This window comes from Podarcis melisellensis, assembly GCF_964234715.1.
Source record: "Podarcis melisellensis genome assembly, chromosome: 2".
Classification (NCBI taxonomy): domain Eukaryota; kingdom Metazoa; phylum Chordata; class Lepidosauria; order Squamata; family Lacertidae; genus Podarcis; species Podarcis melisellensis.
In genome coordinates, this window is record NC_138529.1 from 100,061,403 (window position 1) to 100,081,847 (window position 20,445).

Below are 20,445 nucleotides of genomic sequence, written 5' to 3' on the forward strand. Positions count from 1 at the left end.
GCCAGTTGGGTGTTGTGCTCCGGGACTCCTTGAGAAGGGCTTGTTGTGCTTCGCAGGTGAAAACAGCGGGTCTGAAAACAGCACCCCCCCAAAAAAAAGCCCCATCCCACGCCGCAAAGAGGGGCAGCGGCTGCGCTCTGGCTCTGGCTCTCTCTCTCTCTGGGGCCCTTTGTTAGCACCACACAAAAAGCGGAATTCCTCCCAAGTTGGGGTAGTGGATTTTGTTTAAAGAACTGCACAGAAAGAGAGGGGGGAGAGAGATGCTTTTCATGCTTTGCTTTACCTACTCTGCAAACCCCTCTTCTCATCCTCCCCCCTCTCTCTCGCCCCCTCCAAATAATCCTTCTCTTTATTTTAGAAACACAAAATCAGGTGCCACGCAGCGCTATAGTGTCTCTCCCTATTCAAGGAGCCTCGAGGCAGGCTCTCCATCGCTCGGTCAGAGCAGCAGCCGGAGCTGCCCTCGGGAACCAGGTGGGAAATGGACAAAATCTCTCTCTCCCTCTCTTACCAAACACACTCGCACCCACTGAACACACACCCTTCGTATTAGGCAAGCTCCGGACACCTGGAGGTCGGATTCCGGAGTTGCTTGAGACTCTCCAAAACCGCCACTGCCCCAAATTCTCTTCGTCCTTTGATCCTTGCAAACTCCATCTCAGAAACTTAAATTGCCATCGCGATTTGTTTAAAATCTCAGGGTGAAGGGCGGGAAATAAACCAATTAACAACAACAACAACCAGTCAAGGAAGGTGGAGAAAAACAGAATTCGCTCCGCTTCGTTTCTACAAAAACAACCACCTTCGCAGAAAGAGGATTCTGTCCACACATATATATATATATATATATATATATATATATATATATATATATATATATATATACTGTATTAAATAAATAAATCACATCTCACAAGTGAACGATTTCTGTTTGTTTGTGAATTGGTTTGTTTGCTTGTTTGTTTATCTGAATGGCGATATTCGGCTTTTGGCAGGAGCCCGGCGGCCGGTCTAGGGAATCTGAGCGCCAGCAGCATTCAACTAAGTTTTAATTCGCATTAACGCCGCCAGGACCTCATTAATAGACCCGCTATTCATCGGATGCGCGCTCTTGCGGCTGGGGGTGGGGGATGGGCTGATCTTTCATAAATTGTCACTTGATCTTCCCGGCTCGCTTTTGCAAGGGATCTGATTGTGGACGGGTTGCCTAAATTGGAGCCGGGGGGTGGGGGGTGGCGGCGGGTTGAGAGAGAGAGAGGGAGCTGAATCATCATTTTAAAAATTCCTCTTCTCTCTTTCTCTCCCTGCCCAGCTCCCCACCCCGCGCGCACACTTTTGTTAAATTAAATACAACTCTGCTTTCTCGGGGTGGCTTTTCTAACTGCACGCTTGCGTTGCAGCCAACTTGCGAATCTCACTTTCCTTTCTTAATTTGCCACATGCAAAACGACTCCTCTCTCTCTCTCTCTCCTTTGGCAAGTTACTCCCCCTCCCCAAATCTTCTATCCCTCCTTCCCGCTTGGAAGGGTTCTCTCTCTCTCTCTCTCTCTCTCTCTCTCTCTCTCTCTCTCTCTCGCAAGGAAAACCAAGGGTGTGCCTTAAATTGGAGGAGAGAGGGGGATACATTTCTCATCCTCCTCCTTCCTCACCCCCCCTTTCAGTCCAGACCTTTGCTGAACGTTTGGCTGGGAAAAGAAATTCTCTCTCCCTCTCGCTCTCTCCTCCCCCCCCCCTTGGTGGCCCAAATCCCATGTCATTCTGCTCCAAGTGACTTCATGTGATGTCAGCTTTAAATGTAAGAGACAGCGATCTGACGCTCGCGAAGATGCTGGCTATCCGAATCTGACAGCGCGGCCGCACCGCGGTGCTTGGATGCGTCTCCTCGGCGGCGTCGGGCAAAGGGGGGGAAAAGGTAACTCATCCCAGGCCAGGCTGCCCATCTCCTTCCTTCCTCCCCCTCCCTCTCTCTCACCCCCTCCCCACCCTAGTGGGACCCGAAAGAAAGATCCGCAGGGGCTGGGGCTGCGCTCGGGGTTTTCTCTGCCCCCCTCCCCGCCTCCCTGCTCCCCTCCCTCGCCGCTCTTCTCAAATGCAGGCCCACTCGGCAAGGGACGGGGAGTTTGCCTGTTACTTTCTCGCTCTCTTTCTTCCTTGCCTCCTCGCTTAATGAGCAGCAATCTGGTCTCCCCGCGCGCAGTTGTTCTTGTGTTCATTTGAATGTAAATGGGGGAGGAGATGCTAGGATGGGGTGGGGGGGAGATGAGAGAGAGGGGGAGAGAGGTGCTTATTAAATTGATTTGTCTCCTGGCTTTTCTGGAATGCTGAGCTGGAGGAGGAACTCGGCAGAAACTGTGATTTGACGCGCGCCTTCTTCCCCCCTTTACTCCTATTTTTTAAACAACAACAAGAAAAATTTAATTGTTGTTATCATTTTATTTATATATATCTATATCTATAGATCTATTTTATGGGCGAGATCCGGCTGCTCATCTCCAGTTCGGGTCTCCTTCCCTCCCCCGCCCGAGATGGCCTCCTCGGCTCCGCTGGAGACGGTCATGCCTCCCGCCTGCGTCCGCAACGGCGCGGCCAACCCGGCCAAGACGCTCGCCTTCTCCATAGAGAGAATCATGGCCAAGAGCTCGGAACCGCACCAGCCGCAACAGCAGCAGCACCACAAACCCGCCGCCGCCGCCTTCGAGGCGCGGCGCAGCGAGTCTCCGGGCAAGAAGCTGCTGAGCCTCTGCTCGCCCATCCCGTGCGTCATCGCGCCCATGCAGCCTCTGCCCGGGTACGAGGCGCCCTCGCCCAAGGCGCTGCTCAACTACTCCGAGCTGTGGAAAAGTAGCTTGAGGAACTGCGGCTCGGCTCTGGCGGGCGGCGCAGCTTCGACGGCCGGCGGCTTCTGCAAAGGCGGCTGCGGCTTGTGCTGCAAGGGGGACCTCCATCATCACCACCACCACCACCATCACAACAGCAGCAGCAGCAGCAGCACCCTGGGCCAGGCCACGACGCGCGTGATCAAGCCGCAGGTGATCAACCAGGCGCTGGCCATGCCGGCCAACGGATCTAGCCTCTACTACTTCAACTACCTGGATTCCTCGCCCTACCACCCGTCGGAGATCCTCCACGGGCAGCTCTTCACTTCCAGCTTGCTCCATTCCCAAAGCCCCGCCGCAGCGGCCGCTGCAGCCGCTGCCGCCGCCGCCGCCGCCCTCTCGGCTCACCAGAAACTCTTCCTGTTGGATAACGCCAAGCTGGCTTCCTTGGCCCCGTCGGAGAAGTTCCCCAACGCGCAATACCCGCACAAGGAGCGCCTCCCCGGGCAGCTGGACCAAGTGATGAAGGAGAACACGGGCCTGGCCGGGGAAAGGAACGGTGCCAAAGGGCATCACCACGGCAAACCGGGCGTCGGCGTCGGTGGCGGCGTCGCAGGCGCTGGAGGGGGCGGCGCGGCCGACGGGAAGCCCAAGAACTTTACCTGCGAGGTGTGCGGCAAGGTATGCAGGAGCAGGGTGCTCGCGCTAGGGGGCGCGCTCTTAGCTCTAGAACCCGTGGGGGCAGCCAGGACAGGGCTGCGCCCGCCATAAAAACCCGCTCCGGCTCTTTGCGCGCCAGGAGGGAGCCCTTGTTCCTAGAACGCTTCTCTCAGCTCACTCTAATAATAATAATAATATTTTTTCTTTTAAAAAGTTCAGCGCATTTTAATAATCTTGAAAAAGGGAGGGGTTAGCTCCTTCCCAATTGTTCCATGCCTCCCAGACACTTCATAATCACCGTTACAGAACTAGGCTACTGTGATTAAGTTTACCAAAGCCACGGGGCGGGGCGGGGGGGATCCGGTAAATCTGTGGCAGAGCTGAGAACGGAAACGGGTCTCCTGGTTCATAGAGGATGTACGATGTGTAAAAACCACCTGCGGAAGAGAGCCATAGTGTCGCTACGGTGCCCCGTACATCGCCTATCACTGGTGCACCTGACGCGCTTTAAAAATAGCACAAAATGAATCGCTCGAGAGTTTTGTTCCCATTTTACAGATTTTGGGTACGTGTGTTTGCGCGGCGGCGCCGAGGCTGAGCGGTAGGTAGTCAGGATCCAATGGGTTCACCCAGGCAGCCGCAGAACTATAGTTTAACCAAGGGTCGTTTAAACTGTGTGTGTGTGTGTGTGTTTGTAGAGAGATATATTCAGAACGAAAGCCTTTCTCCTCGTCCCCTTTGGATCCGTGTTTTGGCCACTCGGGATGAAGGGCGACAAGGCGAGGAGGAGGCGCGCGGGTAAGCTCTCCTGCGGCTGACAAAAGTTGCCTGTGCTTTGTGTTCCCTCGTAGGTGTTCAACGCCCATTATAACCTCACCCGCCACATGCCGGTTCACACGGGAGCCCGGCCCTTCGTGTGCAAAGTCTGCGGGAAGGGCTTCCGCCAAGCCAGCACTCTCTGCAGACACAAAATCATCCACACGCAGGTACGGGGGCAGGGGGAAAGACCTGAGGGTCAGATCTGTGTGTTTATGCGCTCGGCACCAAAATAAAATTTTATTTCTTTTTTTAAAAAAAACAAAACAAAAAGAAACCATCCGCGATTCTTTCTCTCTTTTAAAATGTCCTCTACCCGGCCCAACAGGAAAAACCCCACAAGTGCAACCAGTGCGGGAAAGCGTTCAACAGAAGTTCCACGCTAAACACTCACATTAGGATCCACGCCGGCTACAAACCTTTTGTGTGCGAATTTTGTGGCAAAGGATTTCATCAAAAAGGTATCTATAGGGATAAAAAAACCGTGGCTTTTGTTTCCGGCTTTTCTGCTGGTGGCGGGCGGGGGGGGGGAGAGTGGAGGAGAAATTGTGTGTGTATGAAAATTATTAATGATTGCTAAAAAATAAATAATAAAAAAGCAGGGGTAGAAGGCTACTTTTTCCGGAGGAGGAACCTGGTTTCGTTATTATTCGAAGTATAATGTTATTTCGAATTAAGGAGGAAAATGTTTTTTTATTTTATTTGGAAGCACAATTTGGAAACAACACGTGTGGTGGTGGATAGACGAAATATAAGAATTACCCGCCGGTTTCAAGGCGTCTGGTCAATTTCTGCTCCCCGCGGAGCACGAGGCTCCAGACAGAAAGTTGTGAAGGTTCCAAGTGGAATCTTGCGGTTCTCTCGCGTTCCAAAAGAAAAGAAAAGAAAAAGTAACCGCCGTATTTATCGTATTTAGAGGCTGCTGCTAGGAGATGGCCCCTTCCCTCCCTCCCTTAAACGTCCTTAGGGGTCTTTGCCCTGGGGCTGCCACGAAAGACTAGCTCAAACCCGTCACTTGTTATTAACAGCGATTAAAATGAATTCAGCCCACTTAGGGCGCGATCCAGCCGAAACGAAAGCACTTTAAACGAAAACGCCCGTTGATTTCTAACCGGAGAGCTCTCTTCACGGTCTACCTTTGGAAATCCAAGGCGCTTTAAAGCGCTTAACTTGGGTTGGGCAGGTGTGCCTTTGCCCTTGAAGTGGGGGGGACGGACGGACGGTATTTTCTCAAAACGGGGAAATAAAGTTTCGGAAGAGCCTGGGCCGATTCCCCCCAGCCTGGATTCAGGCTAGAAAATTCCAACTTTAAATTAGAACCGGCCTTCTACCCCCTTACCCTCTTTTCTTTCTTTTTTTGGTGGTGGTGGGGGTTTCCTAATCCAGGTTCTCCCATTTGCTCCGGGTCAGGACGCTGACCCTGCCTCTAATTTTTTAATTCGTCCGTTGCATGCTGCTCTGCCTTGACGGAGACTGAGTTTGACAACTTCTTGACTGCCCCTTGCAGGACGCTTCCTAATGAAGCCCCGCCGCAGAAACTCTTGTTGCTCCAGTGGGGGGGGGGTGTTATCTGGAGAGAGAGAGAGAAAAATATGTGTGTGTTTGGTGTGTGTGTGTATGTGTGCCTGCGTGCGTGTTGGTGGCAGGGAACGATCCCCCTTGAAACTAACGTACTCCCCTCCCCAATTCCCTACTTTCCTTCTCCTCCTTCTCTCCCAAACAGGGAATTATAAAAACCACAAACTGACCCACAGCGGCGAGAAGCAGTACAAGTGCACCATCTGCAACAAAGCTTTCCACCAGATCTACAACCTGACCTTCCACATGCACACGCACAACGACAAGAAGCCTTTCACCTGCGTCACCTGCGGCAAGGGCTTCTGCAGGAACTTTGACTTGAAGAAGCACGTGAGGAAACTGCACGACACCGCCGCCGCCGCCGCCGCCGCCGCCACAGCCGCGCCTTGCGGGAAAGAACTTCCTAGGACCGTGCAAAGCTAAAACACACACACACACTCACACAAAGCAACAATAAGGCAGAAGCGAGGCGAGCCTGTTCAGCGAAGCAAGAGACGTCTTTGCACGATGGTCCAAGCGACGCGTTCAGAGACTTCCAAAGATCTCGGGCCCTTTACAAAAGGGGAAAAAGGCCTGGGAAGGGGGAGAAGCCCCTCGGATCTGTCCCCCCCCTCTCTCAAGCTGAACACAAGCTGAAGAGAGACAATCACTTTTGGCGTGTCTATACACACACACACACACACACACACACACACACACACATATACATACCTACATACCTACATACCTACATACCTACATACATATATACATATATACATATATATATAGACACGCCAAAAGGAAGAAATTTACGTATTTAAAATTCCGTTGCTGCTGCGGATTGAATTACGGGAATAGTGGCGGATCTTTGATTGGACTGAAGGCAACATTTCTTCGGAGGCCTGGCAGGACTGTAAAAATATATATAAAAAATAAATAAAATAGGCCTGGCCAATCATTCTATATATGTATATATATATATAAATATATAAATATATATGACTGAAAATTTTAAATTTTAATGTACACCAAAATAACTAAGGAATCTATCATCTGTGAGGCAATAAAAAGTCGCTTAATAGGAGTCTTATTTTCAGCTCCCCCAAACACATTTTTTTAAAACAAAAAACAAAAATAAACTCAATTCCGGTCTATCATTATCATTATCGTTATCGTTATTATTATTTGTGTGTGAAGTTGGGGAAGAATCGGGCCACTGCTTAAAAGGGTTTCAATCCACCACTTTGACAACCCCCTTTGAAATGGGGCGATTTCCCCCTTCCATTTCAATGCGGAGCTGGGAAGTTTCGGCTTGGGGGGTCATCAACTTTTGCTGGGCTCTGGAGTTGTTGCTACTCCGGGAAAGTGGCGTGAATTCGATTCCCACGTGCAAGCCAGACTTCCGCGCCTACTCTGGAGAGGAGGGGAACAGAACAAGCGAATGGGGTTTGGAATGTCTGTTTTGTTCCTTATTGGACATGCGTGTGGCAAACATGTGGAATGACTCCAGTCCCCAGGACCGTTTTTTAAAAAATGTGTTTATTTATTTTAAAAAAGGATTGGTAGTCTAGTCTGGAGTTCCTCCAGGTCTGCTTATTGAAACGAGATCTACAACCTACACGGAGCGGGGCTTAGGATCGCCGTTTCAATAAGCAAAAGACAACAACGAGAAATCCACATTCGGGCTAAGAGAGGAGGTAAAGGAGATAGGGATTTCTTTGCTAAAAAGAGCCTTCCGTCGGTTTTTGGTGTGTTGTTTTTGTTGTTGCTGGTTTTCCATCCCTCCCCAAAAGTAAGGGACTCTCAGACACAATAAAGGTTGGAGAATCCACATTGCACCGAGCAAGCTATTCCAGATAAGGACATCTTTTCGTTTATTTCTTAGTCCAGGAGCGTTTGTGCAAGGTGCGCGTCTGGAGTGACTCCGGAGTTCGCAGCGCCTGTTTGCGCCTTCCCGTTCCACTGCGAAGCGCAGCCTGTGCAGGTTATGCTGGGGGCGCGGGGATGCGGAGAGAAAAACCGCCGGGTTCTTTTTAATTTAATTTTATTCGTTTTAGAGGAAAAAGGAAAGAAGGGATTCTGGGAACAGACAAACAAAACACTAGATCGAGGCAGACGACCGACGGTAACAAACAAGCGCAAACTCGGGGGCCCTCTCTCTCCCCCCTCGCGCGCAACCAGGCGTCTGCCACTAACAACACCCACACCGCCAGTTCCTTCGAGGGTTTTTGTGTGTGTATGTGTTCTGTTTTTGGTTTCTCTCCCCCTCTCCACAACTAAGAGATGGGGGGGGGGAGATCAGCTTCCGATCTCGATGGCTCCTTTCCATCCCTAGAGGGAGGAGGAGAAAGACAAAATTAGATGCCGATGATTCCTTTAAAAAGTGTCGACATTGGAAGTTTAGGCTTTCAGCTGTAACCTGCCACTTTTCTAGTGGGGTGTGCGTGCGTGCGTGTGTGTTCCATCATTTGAGATGTTTTAAAGTTATTTCCTGAATGACTATCCTTGTGTCTTTTTATACTGTTGTTATTACTATTATTGTTTTGTAAAAATCTCTCTCCCCCCCATTGCTGGTGAAACGATCTCACGCTTGCTTTCTGAGTAATGACCCAAATTAAGAGGGAAAGCACACAGACCCTTCAAACCGCATTACATTAATCGTGTAATCATCCACAGCAGGCCCCAGAACCCCTTTTAAAAAATAAATCGGAATATGGATAATCAAGGGCCTGGATTAAGGAACACTCTAGCTCAGCCTCCCCTCCCCAGCCTTCTAATGTGGCAATATCAATTCTGCCCACAATATTATTACGGCGGAGCCAAGGAAATCCTGCGAGCCCGCCCATGTGCGTGCTGCTCAATCCACGCTTGCCAATGAAAGGGAGAATTAAGCAGGACCTCGCCATCGTCTGGGGACAGCTTCGTCGGGAGTTCACCTTTCCTCTGGTTAATTGAGTGGTTAAATGCTGAAAAGCGAGCAAGTTTCGCGCAGAGCTCACAGCCGACGAGTCCAGCTCAGTTATTACTAATGCAGGGCTCCCCTTAAGTTGTTTGCTACATTCAGGGCAGGAAGGTGACAAGCTTATTTCAGATAATCTATACCAGCGTCCCTTTAATTTCCCAGGTATCGAAGCTGAGTGTTGAAGGGCGAACCCTCGCTGTTGAAAATAAAACCCCACGAGGGGTCGTGAAATTTCTTTAAGCCTCCCAAACTCCTGTGCACGCTTACCTAGAAATTGCACCGGAGGCGGCTGACTTCTGAGCGCACACCGACAGGAAGGCGCTGTCAGGAAACGAGGCCCACACAGATCAAAGTAAAATAGCAGTGTCGATATTTACACGGCAATCCTATACCTGCCTGCTCAGGAGCAAGTCCCCTTGAGTTCAACACGGCTTTACTCCCAAGTAAGTGGGGATAGTACCACAGCCTCGATCAGGAAACAGGGTTCCTCCCCCCCACACACACACCTAGACCTTGGGCTAATGCCTACATTTTGAACATAGGAAGCACTGCAATAAGACAAAATGGTCGTTCATGTTTTCTTTACGTCAGCTTTCTTATCCTCCTTCCCCGCATTCCCAGTATCAGCTTGTTCTCCATGAACCAAGCTTTCACCTTAATTTGCCTTTTGCAGGCAACCAAGCCCAAACTCTTCATGCAGCCCAAAATAACACCCTAGCAAGGGGGAGGACGGATGGAGGGCGGGGGAAAGAGAGAGGAATTGTTCCTGCCAAGTTTTTCCAATCATTTGTTTTTCCTGCTGGGTTTGGGGAAAGTTCTGCCGCAGCAGAACATGCTGCCATTAATGTGACCTAATGCTGGTGTGAAACTATATGGCTGACTGTCAATGTGCTCTGTGTATTTGGATTTGGTAAGCTTATATCATTTTCTGATTGAAATATTAAAATGGCCGGCCAGCACAACTTTCCAAAGCACCAGCTTTAGGGATCTCCCCCTCTGCCCCCTTTATCAGCCAAGTGGAATTTTCGTGTTAAAAAGTGGCATCCAAGTTGCCTTCTGCTGACAGTCTGCCCAGTCCAGTATTCCCTGGGAGAGGTCTTCCCTAGTTCTTCTTAACAGAGTTTTTAATGGCAGATGCAAGGACTTTCTGGATGCAAGGCTCTGCCACTGGGCTATGGGTGCCTCCAAGGCTTATTAGGGCTGCTCTGGGGCTGATTCTGTTGTTGCAGGTGTTCTCTGGCCGGCTGTCACATGGCAACTGAGAGTGGGCAACTGATCCTGTAGAGAAAGTGAGTAGCAATTGCTCTGCATTGTGCCCTGCTTTCCACTTAACACTTTCCTAGAGGACAACTGAGAGTCGGCTCATGCAGAATGCATCTATATCTACGCTTGGATCTCTACATAGTGGCAAAGTTTTGTGGCTTTTGAGAAGCAGTTTGCAGAAAAGAGGTTGGGGAACTTATATACAATGCAACAGAAGTTTGTCAGTGACGTCAACTTACTGAAACATTTTTCATTAAAAGTATCTGCCGCCACCCCGGTAGCGTTAAATGTGGGGTGGGGAAGCTGGGGTCCTCCAGAGGCTGTTTTACTCCAGCTCCCATCAACCGCCCCCCTCCCAGCCTGGCCAGTGACCAGGACTGATAGGAGTTTTAGCCCACCAAGAGGTTCGCCGTGTGTGTTTTAAATGGATACTAATATGGAGTAGAAAGAAAGAAGAATTTCCTGACAAAAGCAGATTTGTGCATTAAGTCTTTGGAACAATATGCTTAACAATATGCTTACGGATATAGGGACCGTATGCAATACTTTGTATTATATCACTTATGCAACAGATGTGCTGTGTGATTCTAGGCATGTTTACTCAAAAGCAAGCTTTATGCCATAGTAAGTTTGCTTAACACTGCAGATTTATTGAGCACCAGCAGGGTTCAAATCCTCCCTCATTCCATGCCAGTGGCGGAATCAATGCACACCTTTGTACCAGGGACAATCCATAATGCATTTTTCATAGCATCTCTTGTCAAAGCTCTGTTTGTGTGTACACACACCATAGGAGCCAACTCCTAGGGGCCAAGGTTCCTTAGTCCCCAATAAAATATTTGAGGTCCCATCCTAAGTTGATGGGCATTGCCATTCAGATGGTGTTTTGCCCTATGTCATCTTATAGTGCAAAGGTTTTCAACCTTTTTGAGTCCACGGTTCCCTTAACCAACTACATTCTTTCTGAGGCACCCCTGAGAAGCTCAGGAGCCCAGGTATGTCACCCCATATCTGCAGAGTCTGCAGCCCCTCACCCCTTTTTGAACACCCTCAGCCTCCTCTCCTTTCCCCTCTCCTTGGGAGTCCTCCGGGCAGCTGCTGCTGCCATCCTTGGTCTCTGAGCTGCCCCCCTCCCTGCCCCAAAGAGAGGTGCCTGCCAGAAGCACCATTCATCTGTGGAGCTTATAGTCAGGGCTGCTTCGTGGCAGCCCTGGCCAGCATTCAAGGCACCCCAGGTTCCATGGCACACTGGTTAAAAACCACTGCTATAGTGTAATGCACTTACTGGCTAAATTACGGTATACCGTCAGGCAGCTTTCAGTCTGCTAATCTTCTGTTACTCTCTTCTTTGCCCCATCAAAATAATGCCTCTCCTCAATGCTCAGTTCTTTACATGATGAGAAATCTGCATTTGACTTTAGAGGCATACTTCACTGGCCCTCACCAGATTGTATAGCTTTCTAGAAAATATTTGCTGTTGCTGCTAAGTAACATTTATTTCGCTCCAACAGCACTGAATCAAGAACTCTAGATTTACACAGCTATCTTCGAAGGGCTTTCAAAAAAGCCTCTACAGAAGATGGTGCACACATTATGGTAACTGAAGTGAAGGGAAAGAGGAGGCCTGATCTGGATGCAGCGAGAAAGTAATTTAAAATATATTAATATTGCATCACATATTCCCTTCTGTATATAAACAAGTGAAATGTTCAGTGACATTTTAAACTGAGAGCACTGCAAATGCTCTACAGAATTCAGAAAAGAGGGAGCAATCCGATAGTGATATCTACCTGGATGACTGGGTTAGGATCCAGTGGATCTCTGCCTGAGCTGGGAGATTCCCAGCACAGCTAAGCTACATTGCCTTAACTCCCTCATCCCCAGCTCAGCTGGAGATTCACCAGAGCATCTCCCCCTTCCAGGCTGAGCCTTGAAGGAATCAGCTGAGTCAAGCCTGGCAGGTTTTAAGGTGGAGTAAACCCTGAACACGGGTGGCACTGTAGGTTAAACCACAGAGCCTAGGGTTTGCCGATCAGTGAGATAAAGCGAGATGAGCACCGCAACCCCAGAGTCGTCCGCGACTGGACCTAATGGTCAGGGGTCCCTTTACCTTTAAACCCTGAAAAAGAAATATCCCAGGGATGGACCTAGAGAAGCTAGACTTAGGCTGGATACCAAGCCGTTTCAGTTCTGTTATGTGACCACACAACTCAGCATAAGTTAAGATGGCAAAAAGGGTGGTGTAACTAAAACACAGCTTTAGGCTTTTCTCCCCTCTGCAGGGCTTAGGCTGCAGAGTTTGGATCTGGTGCAACATTAGGCTGGCTTAATTTACACTGGCCTGCTTTATGGAAGCTTCTTGTGTTTAGGATCGTTCCCTGAACATGGCAGGATCAGAATGACCACAACCATCAGAAGAACTGCTGTGATGGAAATATAGGTGTTAAAGTTTCAGGTGTTTCATTGCAGAGGAAAAATAAGGGTGATACAGGGTTTTCTCAAAGCACCTATGCATTTGCAACACCGACTTTGCAAAACAAATTATCACTTTCACCCCAGACTACTTAAGGGATAAAGAAGGGGTTTCCTTGAAGTTCCTCTACATAAATGTTTGTGAGGTTTTCGGTTGTTGTTTTTTAAAACATAGCAATGATCTTAGCTCTTGTTGAAGTCAGTGGCAACATTCCCATCAACTGCCATGTGGCCAGGATTTTGCACCTGGAAACTTGGCCGGCAGTTTGGAAGCCCAGGGAGAAGCCTTTTAGGGTTTCAAGAGGTGCTACTCCAGCATTTTCTGTCTCAGCGCAGGTCTGAAAAGGGATCACTCAGTTCTGTATTTTTTAACGCTGAGTCCTCGTCTCTGTTACACCTGGGAAGGTGATATTTCACATGGGGCTGTAATTGCAGAAACTCAAACTAAATGCAGACACTTCAATCACAATAGGAGAGATCAGGCAGCAGTGCCTGCCTCATCCCTGCTGAGCAGCAGCTGGAGAGAGTCTGGCGTTTTAACTATGTGTGTTCCAGTGCTAGTGCTTGACTGTTCCATGACACAGGCATAGGAAACAGCTCCAGGGGGCTGTGGGTGCTTGGGCTCCCACCATAATATAATTGTGGGGGCCAGGCACTCACAAAGGCAACGAGCAAAGCCAGAAAGAGGCAGCCAGCCAGTGAGGCACCCTTTTCAGGAGATAGGGGGCTTTATGCCTCTGAGTCCTCCCCATGGAAAAGGGTGCCTTGCTGGCTGCAGAGAGGAGGAGGAGCCCCCCCCAAATGACACAATATTGCACGCCGTGCATGTGATGTCACACACTCCTTGCAGAGATGGCACCTCTGGACACAGGAGAGGACTTTTGGCACTGGTACAATAACATAAATATTTGCATAGGCCTTGCTAGCCACTGAAATGTCCCTGCACTAGTATGGTGATGGGGCAACCTCAGAAATCCCCCATAGTGCCTGCCAAGGCCCTCTACCCCTTCCAGCTTTAACAAAAAAATTATGTGGGATTGGTTGTTGTTGTTGTTCGGCAAGGTGTGCGAGGGATGCTACCTGCTTTTTTTTTTGCAAATTTTCTTCTGTGATGTAGGTATTTAGTGATGCTCATGAGAGCTTCTCAGATTTTCAAACACGCCCCTGTGCCCCACAGGTCTGCAGCAGGCCCTCTGTTCAGATAGGCAAGAGCTCTTCAAAGTCTCAGGCAGCAGTTTCTCCTAGACAGGGGCAACTCTAGAATCATAGAATCATAGAATCATAGAGTTGGAAGAGACCACAAGGGCCATCGAGTCCAACCCCCTGCCAAGCAGGAAACACCATCAGAGCACTCCTGACATATGGTTGTCATGCCTCTGCTTAAAGACCTCCAAAGAAGGAGACTCCACCACACTCCTTGGCAGCAAATTCCACTGTCGAACAGCTCTTACTGTCAGGAAGTTCTTCCTAATGTTTAGGTGGAGTCTTCTTTCTTGTAGTTTGGATCCATTGCTCCGTGTCCGCTTCTCTGGAGCAGCAGAAAACAACCTTTCTCCCTCCTCTATGTGACATCCTTTTATATATTTGAACATGGATATCATATCACCCCTTAACCTCCTCTTCTCCAGGCTAAACATGCCCATCTCCCTTAGCCGTTCCTCATAAGGCATCGTTTCCAGGCCTTTGACCATTTTGGTTGCCCTCCTCTGGACACGTTCCAGTTTGTCAGTGACTCTACTATGTGTCAGAGTGAGGAAGCATATTTAGGCTGTGATGAAAAGGCAGAGGTACTTGTGGAACGGACTCCCTCAGGTGATGGTGGACTCTCATTCCTAGGAGCTTTTAAAAGAGAGGCTGGATGACCATCTGTCATGGGTGCTGTAGCTGAGATACCTGCATTGCAGGGGGTTGGACTAGACGACTCTCAGGTTCCCTTCCAACTCTATAATTCTATTATTTTCCATCTCAGGTGCTAAAATAGGATAGCACACCATCTAAAATCAGTTTCTTGCTTTGCTAATAGAAGCATTGCCTAGTTTCTCCTGATTTAGCCTGTCAAGGAACTGCCAATACCATGCTTCCTAATTAGCTAAGTACAGTGGACCTCATTTTTCAAAAGCCAAGCCATGGATCCCCTACTTCTGAAAAATCTTGATATGTCTATGGTAGTTTTTTGTTATGTGAATGGTGCCACAGACACCCTAGGTTCCACAGACACCCCTTGGGTCCATGGATCACAAATTGGGAGCCACTAGCCTAAGGGATAGGGACACAGGTGGCACTGTGGGTTAAAGCCTCAGCGCCTAGGACTTGCCGATCGAAAGGTCGGCGGTTCGAATCCCTGCGGCGGGGTGCGCTCCCGCTGCTCGGTCCCAGCGCCTGCCAACCTAGCAGTTCGAAAGCACCTCCGGGTGCAAGTAGATAAATAGGGACCGCTTACCAGCGGGAAGGTAAACGGCGTTTCCGTGTGCAGCTCTGGCTCGTGCTTTCGAACTGCTAGGTGGGCAGAAGCTGGGACAGAACAATGGGAACTCACCCCGTCGTGGGGATTTGAACTGCCAACCTTCTGATCAGCAAGCCCTAGGTTCTGTGGTTTAGACCACAGCGCCACCCGCGTCCCATCTCTCTCTGTTATTAGGTCATCCCATTTATCCTCTCTAAAGATTGACTGAGCCAAAACCTCTTTGTTAGCTTCATGGAAAGGAAGGGATCAGACTCATGTCTCCACAAGTCTACGTACTCAATATGGGGACTCAATATGCTGAAAATCTGTGCCTGTACCTTAATCACTCCAGTAAGGGTTGGCATAGTTTGGTGCAAAGATTAGAGTATCAAACAAGGGCCTGGGACACAATGGTTCAAATCCGCACTAAGCTATGAAGCTCATTGGGCAAGTCACTTTTTCTCAGCTTAACTCTACCTCACAGGGATGCCATGAGAATAACATTGACAGGTGGAGGACCATGCATGCCACTTTGGGCTTGTAGAAAAGGTGGTGTATAAGGAAATAAACAAATGTGTCATTTATAAGCATTAATAGCCCCGCTGGTACTGCTTAGAAAAAGAGTACGGTACCTGTTGCATACACAAAGACCCTACTCCAAACCCTGACTTTAGAAGCAAGTCCAAGAGGGATATGCTAGTGAGCTTGGGGGCATCACAAGGTTTGAAGAAGCACAGGTAGACTGGGATCATAAACCCTCAACCTAAAAAAACCCCATTCATTCTAGATCAAGCATCTCCCACGGGTGAAAAACACTGTCTATTGGGCAGGGGAATCGGAAAACAAGGGAACTGGGAATGGAGTATCGCAGGGAAGGGCATGGCTGGCAGAAATCCTGAACAGAAATCCTCCACACTGGAACATTTTGTTACAGCAAAACCAAATACCTAACAGTGCATTTTACTGTAAGCCATTCTGACACACACACCCTTTTAAAGGTCCAAATAGCAGGCTACAAATGTGTTTTAAATCAATATAAATATAAGTAAATAAATGTGGACCGTATGTATTGGCTTCTGCGGATGTGAGCACCAAACCACTAGCGGAGAAGAATAATGAACAAACACAATAACGATATATCATATATTGATCTATATTGTGATATATATGTATCACAGTGGAGGGGGGGAACCTTTCCTTTGGGGGCATGTATGACGTGCAGTTTGTGATCCCAATCCCCTCTCCCAAGCATCTCTCTAAAACAAGGTGGGCAATTCATTATTCTAGCCTATGCTACTCATAGCATTAAAATGCTAAAATTGAGGGGGAGGGTAATTCTGTCACACACACACACACACACGCCTCCAATTATCTTTTCCACCACAAGATGTTTCTTCTGTCCATGACTGCTCACACTTCAGCAATCTTGCCAGCAAGCTTCAAATAATGTATTTTTTTTTAAAAAAAGAAAACCCTTTTCCAAAGCCACAGGCATGAACACAACAGCTTGAACAGGCCTAGTGCCTAAGGGGGGGTTAGAGGTTCCTCTATGTAAAGAATGACACTTTAAAACTTGCCAGGATTTTGCAGGCGTGCAGAATTTTTTTTTATTAGTAAAAAAACAACAAATAACACACAAACACCCTTTGGGTGTAAACTCCATTTGCCTGGCTGAGCGTTGGAGGCCGCCCCTCGCAGCCCAATCAACGGCCTCCCCCCTTTCTTTCCTTGGTGGCGGAGGGAGGTTGTCCCAGGTGGATCGACAAGGGAGGCAAGTTTTCTGCCTGGAGGAGAGAGGGAGGGAGGGAGGGAGAGAGAGAGAGAGAGATATGTGTGCCGGGGCTGGGAAAGCGGGGAGCCTTGCAAGGCAGCTGCGTTGCCCTTTTCCTGCACTCCACTCCTCCAAACGTCTGAGCAACCAGTTTGCTGCGAGAAACATGTTAATTGCCAACGGAGCTCATTAAGGCATGCACATGCAAAACACAGCGAGGGAGATTAAATGGACAAAAGCGCAATAATGAACTGTCAACAATCGAGCCCATCTACAAGACCAGGAGCACTCAAGAATGAGGCATTTAGAGGCAACAAAGGATTGTCTGGGACAGGAAGAAAGGACGACCTAGACTTTTGTTGAGTCAACACAATTGATTACAAATGAGAGATTAACAGGATAGCTTCGGAGTTTTTTTTTGAAGGAGGTAGAAGAGAAAAGTCCAATTAAGTCCACCGAATGTTAACTACATCGCTTTTTCCACCAGTCCCAGCCCCGCAGAAATTCTCATTAAACCATCCCTGGCGATCCCCCTTTTTGGAAAGTAATTTGTCTCCCTGATGGAGCAGAGAAAGGGAGAGAAAGAAGCGCGAGTTCTTGGCACAATGAGCTTAGGAGACACACTGCAAAGAGCCAAAGGGGGAGTTAATGAGCATCTGACAAGCCGCTTGGATCTAGGCCTGGCAGAACAGTGATGAAAAGATGGAATTGGCCAACAACTATTCTTTAGATCAAACATAAAAAGGCCAATCTGAAACAGGCCTGCTCAAAGCTGGTGGGGAGAAAGAAAAGAAAAGCCCCCGCTGTGGGGATGGAGTGCAGCCCTCAACTGCCCCCCCCCCCAAATCAGGATGGGAAATGCATTGGCATGTCCTGCCCCTGCCCCCTCACCCCCCCACCCCAATTGCTGAACGGCCCATCCTTAAGCTCCACTCCCCTGTCCTGAGCAATGCACTCCAAAGCTTTCCAATTAGGGTATGAATGGGGATTTGCGGACCCACTGCATTTTGGGGAGAGATAATAAAATTCATACACTGTTTTTTAAAACCGTCCCTAAGTGTTGGAGATTAGGGTGAGGTCTTCAGGAGGGGCAAGGTTTCCCCATCATTTACCACTGCTAGATTCCTCTTAAGCCCCAGGAAGGCGGTGGACATCTTGGGTCTGTAGGGTTGGATTAACAGGTAAAAAAATCAACAGGTAGGCACTGTTTATTTCAGGGACAGGGAGAGGAGAAGGGGCACTTTGCCATCCTTCTTCACCTAGTAGGTCTGGAGCAGGGGTCAGCAAACTTTTTCAGCAGGGAGCCGGTCCACTGTCCCTCAGACCTTGTGGGAGGGGGGCTGGACTATATTTTTTTTGGGGGGGGGGAAATGAAAGAATTCCTATGCCCCACAAATAACCCAGAGATACATTTTAAATAAAAGCGCACGTTGTACTCATGTAAAAACACCAGGCAGGCCCCACAAATGACCCAGAGATGCATTTTAAAGAAAAGGATGCATTCTAATGTAAAAATACACTGATTCCCGGACCGTCTGCAGGCCGGATTGAGAAGGCTATTGGGCCGGATCCGGCCCCCAGGCCTTAGTTTGCCTATCCATGGTCTGGAGTCTGAAGTGCCATTTGCTCTGTTTGTGGACTGTGCGTGCATTGACTCTGGCTTTGCTGTTGGATACTCTTGACAACAACAAAAACTCCCCCAGTTTTTATGAAGACCTATAGCTATCTATAGTGATTCAGCGGGGTGAGGAGAATCTGTCAGTCTCCAGATGTTGGGGGCTGCAGCTCTCATGAGCATGCTGGCTGGGGTTGATGAATGCCAACATCTGGAAGGCCACAAGTTCTGCACCCTATGTAATTCCTGGTAGCCCCTGAAGAATAAGCAGGGTCTCCTCCTCCCCCAGGCACCTGGATGATGGTTATGACTGGTGTGGGTGCCCAAACAAGGTCCTTCTATGGATCTTCCATCTCTTTCTTTATTGCCCCCTTTATGGAGCAGGCAAGGCCAGAGCTAGCCATCCGAATGGTGACTCTTTCAAGTGCCGTAATTTCCCATGGACCACAATGACTTTCTCATCAACGCACCCCCACGAACCGAAAAGCTGGTATTTACCACATCAGGGAACCTGTTTGTTCTCAAGCTTTCCCACTGCAGTGGTAAACACCATCTGTCACCAGGTATGCATGTGGGGGAGGAGTGTGTATATATACACACGGAGAGAGACACACACGCACCTGCCACATGAAACTGACGAGGTAAAATCATCTCATGGTGAAAATTATCAAGGGCCAATGGGGATTTCTCCTGAACTCTCCAGATCTTCATCCACAAAGGCATAGCTATGAGTAGCTGTTGGTACACATCTGAAACATGGGTGATCTCCCTAGTCACTCCTTTGCTAACCTAGGATCTGCATTGCTGGATGAGTGAGCAGGTGCACACATGTTCCCAATAGCAGCTCCTTGTGAATGCTACCTGACCCTGATGGAGGTCTCTCTATGTTCCCAAAGCACAGCTACCAGCACAAATCAATTCAGTATGTGTCCAGAACAAATGTAGAGAAGGGTCTAAAAAGAAGGAAGGAAGGGGAAGGCAACCTATATAGACGATGAAGGGCTGAAGCAAGGAGCCTTGTCACTGGCTCCGAACGAAGGCAGAAAATCTCCCATCACATGATATAGGGACAGATTTCTTCTTACCTCTCAGATCATTATGAATTAATCCCTGACTAATAAAAAAGCGGGGACACAGGTGGCGCTGTGGGTTAAAGCCTCAGCGCCTAGGACTTGCCGATCGAAAGGTCGGCGGTTCGAATCCCTGCTGTGGGGTGCGCTCCCGCTGCTCGGTCCCAGCGCCTGCCAACCTAGCAGTTCGAAAGCACCTCCCGGTGCAAGTAGATAAATAGGGACCGCTTACCAGCGGGAAGGTAAACGGCGTTTCCGTGTGCAGCTCTGGCTCGCCAGAGCAGCGATGTCACGCTGGCCACGTGACCCGGAAGTGTCTCCGGACAGCGCTGGCCCCTGGCCTCTTAAGTGAGATGGGCGCACAACCCCAGAGTCTGTCAAGACTGGCCCGTACGGGCAGGGGTACCTTTACCTTTTAATAAAAAAGCAAGAATGGTTGCTTATTGCAGTTTTTCTCTACAACAACTGTATGACATCACAGCACCCATTGTTCTGCCTCCTGTTGTGACCATAGCAGAATGTGTACTAACTATGAAGAGTCCAGGAGTGCTTCGTACAGAAGACTCTGTACCTGTCCAGTTTCCCCTAGAGAATGTTCTGACATTGGTATTTATTTTATACTTGGAAATGGAATGGTTTTGCGAGTTTATTCCACCTTCATTCTCTTTGTTCCATTTTCCCCCCTCGTTGGTCTCCTGCATTCTCCTTAATCTGATAGTGCTGGACTTGCTGATACATCTTCCTGAAAGTACTATCGTACTGCTCATCACTGCAGTATGGATTCCTGTTTGGCGCACCTATATTTCCGTGAATTAGTAGATTGGGGTGGGGGTAGAGATGGCAGCAATGCTGGTGTCAATCCAAATTCTCCCGCTTGCCAGTTCTGATGATAAGAAAATCTACTACAACAATACTTTTTTTAAAAAATGCAGACTTGGGGATATGTACACGGAGGCAAGTGGCACCTGCACTTGTGAGCAGATATGCAGGTACTCAG

At 48.8% G+C, this 20,445-nt stretch overlaps 1 protein-coding gene and 1 long non-coding RNA gene across 3 annotated transcripts; one reads left to right on the forward strand and one right to left on the reverse strand.

The window, feature by feature from the left end:
- Positions 1-391: 391 nt before the first annotated feature.
- On the forward strand, positions 392-6,506 carry FEZF2 (FEZ family zinc finger 2). 2 transcript variants are annotated; one of them, XM_081900084.1, is made up of 5 exons: positions 392-474; positions 2,459-3,497; positions 4,328-4,462; positions 4,621-4,753; positions 6,016-6,506. In XM_081900084.1, exons 2-5 carry the CDS (start codon positions 2,526-2,528, stop codon positions 6,291-6,293), a joined length of 1,518 nt encoding a protein of 505 aa, XP_081756210.1. In that variant the 5' UTR covers positions 392-474; positions 2,459-2,525; the 3' UTR covers positions 6,294-6,506. The 2 variants fall into 2 exon arrangements, with proteins under 2 accessions (XP_081756210.1, XP_081756209.1); XM_081900083.1 differs by lacking the exon at positions 392-474 and adding an exon at positions 1,621-1,912.
- Positions 6,507-16,569: 10,063 nt separating this feature from the next.
- LOC309363152 lies at positions 16,570-19,499 on the reverse strand. The gene is made up of 2 exons (XR_014165280.1): positions 18,999-19,499; positions 16,570-16,776 (listed from the first exon to the last, which is right to left on the reverse strand). It is a non-coding gene; the product is annotated as an uncharacterized lncRNA (long non-coding RNA).
- Between the last annotated feature and the right edge of the window lie 946 nt (positions 19,500-20,445).

Bases quoted from the DNA above. Each gene is read 5' to 3' on its own strand.
- FEZF2 (XM_081900084.1), top strand. From the start codon at position 2,526: ATGGCCTCCTCGGCTCCGCTGGAGACGGTCATGCCTCCCGCCTGCGTC. The intron at 3,498-4,327 runs GTATGCAGGAGC...GTTCCCTCGTAG, and splicing joins CCTGCGAGGTGTGCGGCAAG to GTGTTCAACGCCCATTATAA. The intron at 4,463-4,620 runs GTACGGGGGCAG...CCGGCCCAACAG, and splicing joins ACAAAATCATCCACACGCAG to GAAAAACCCCACAAGTGCAA.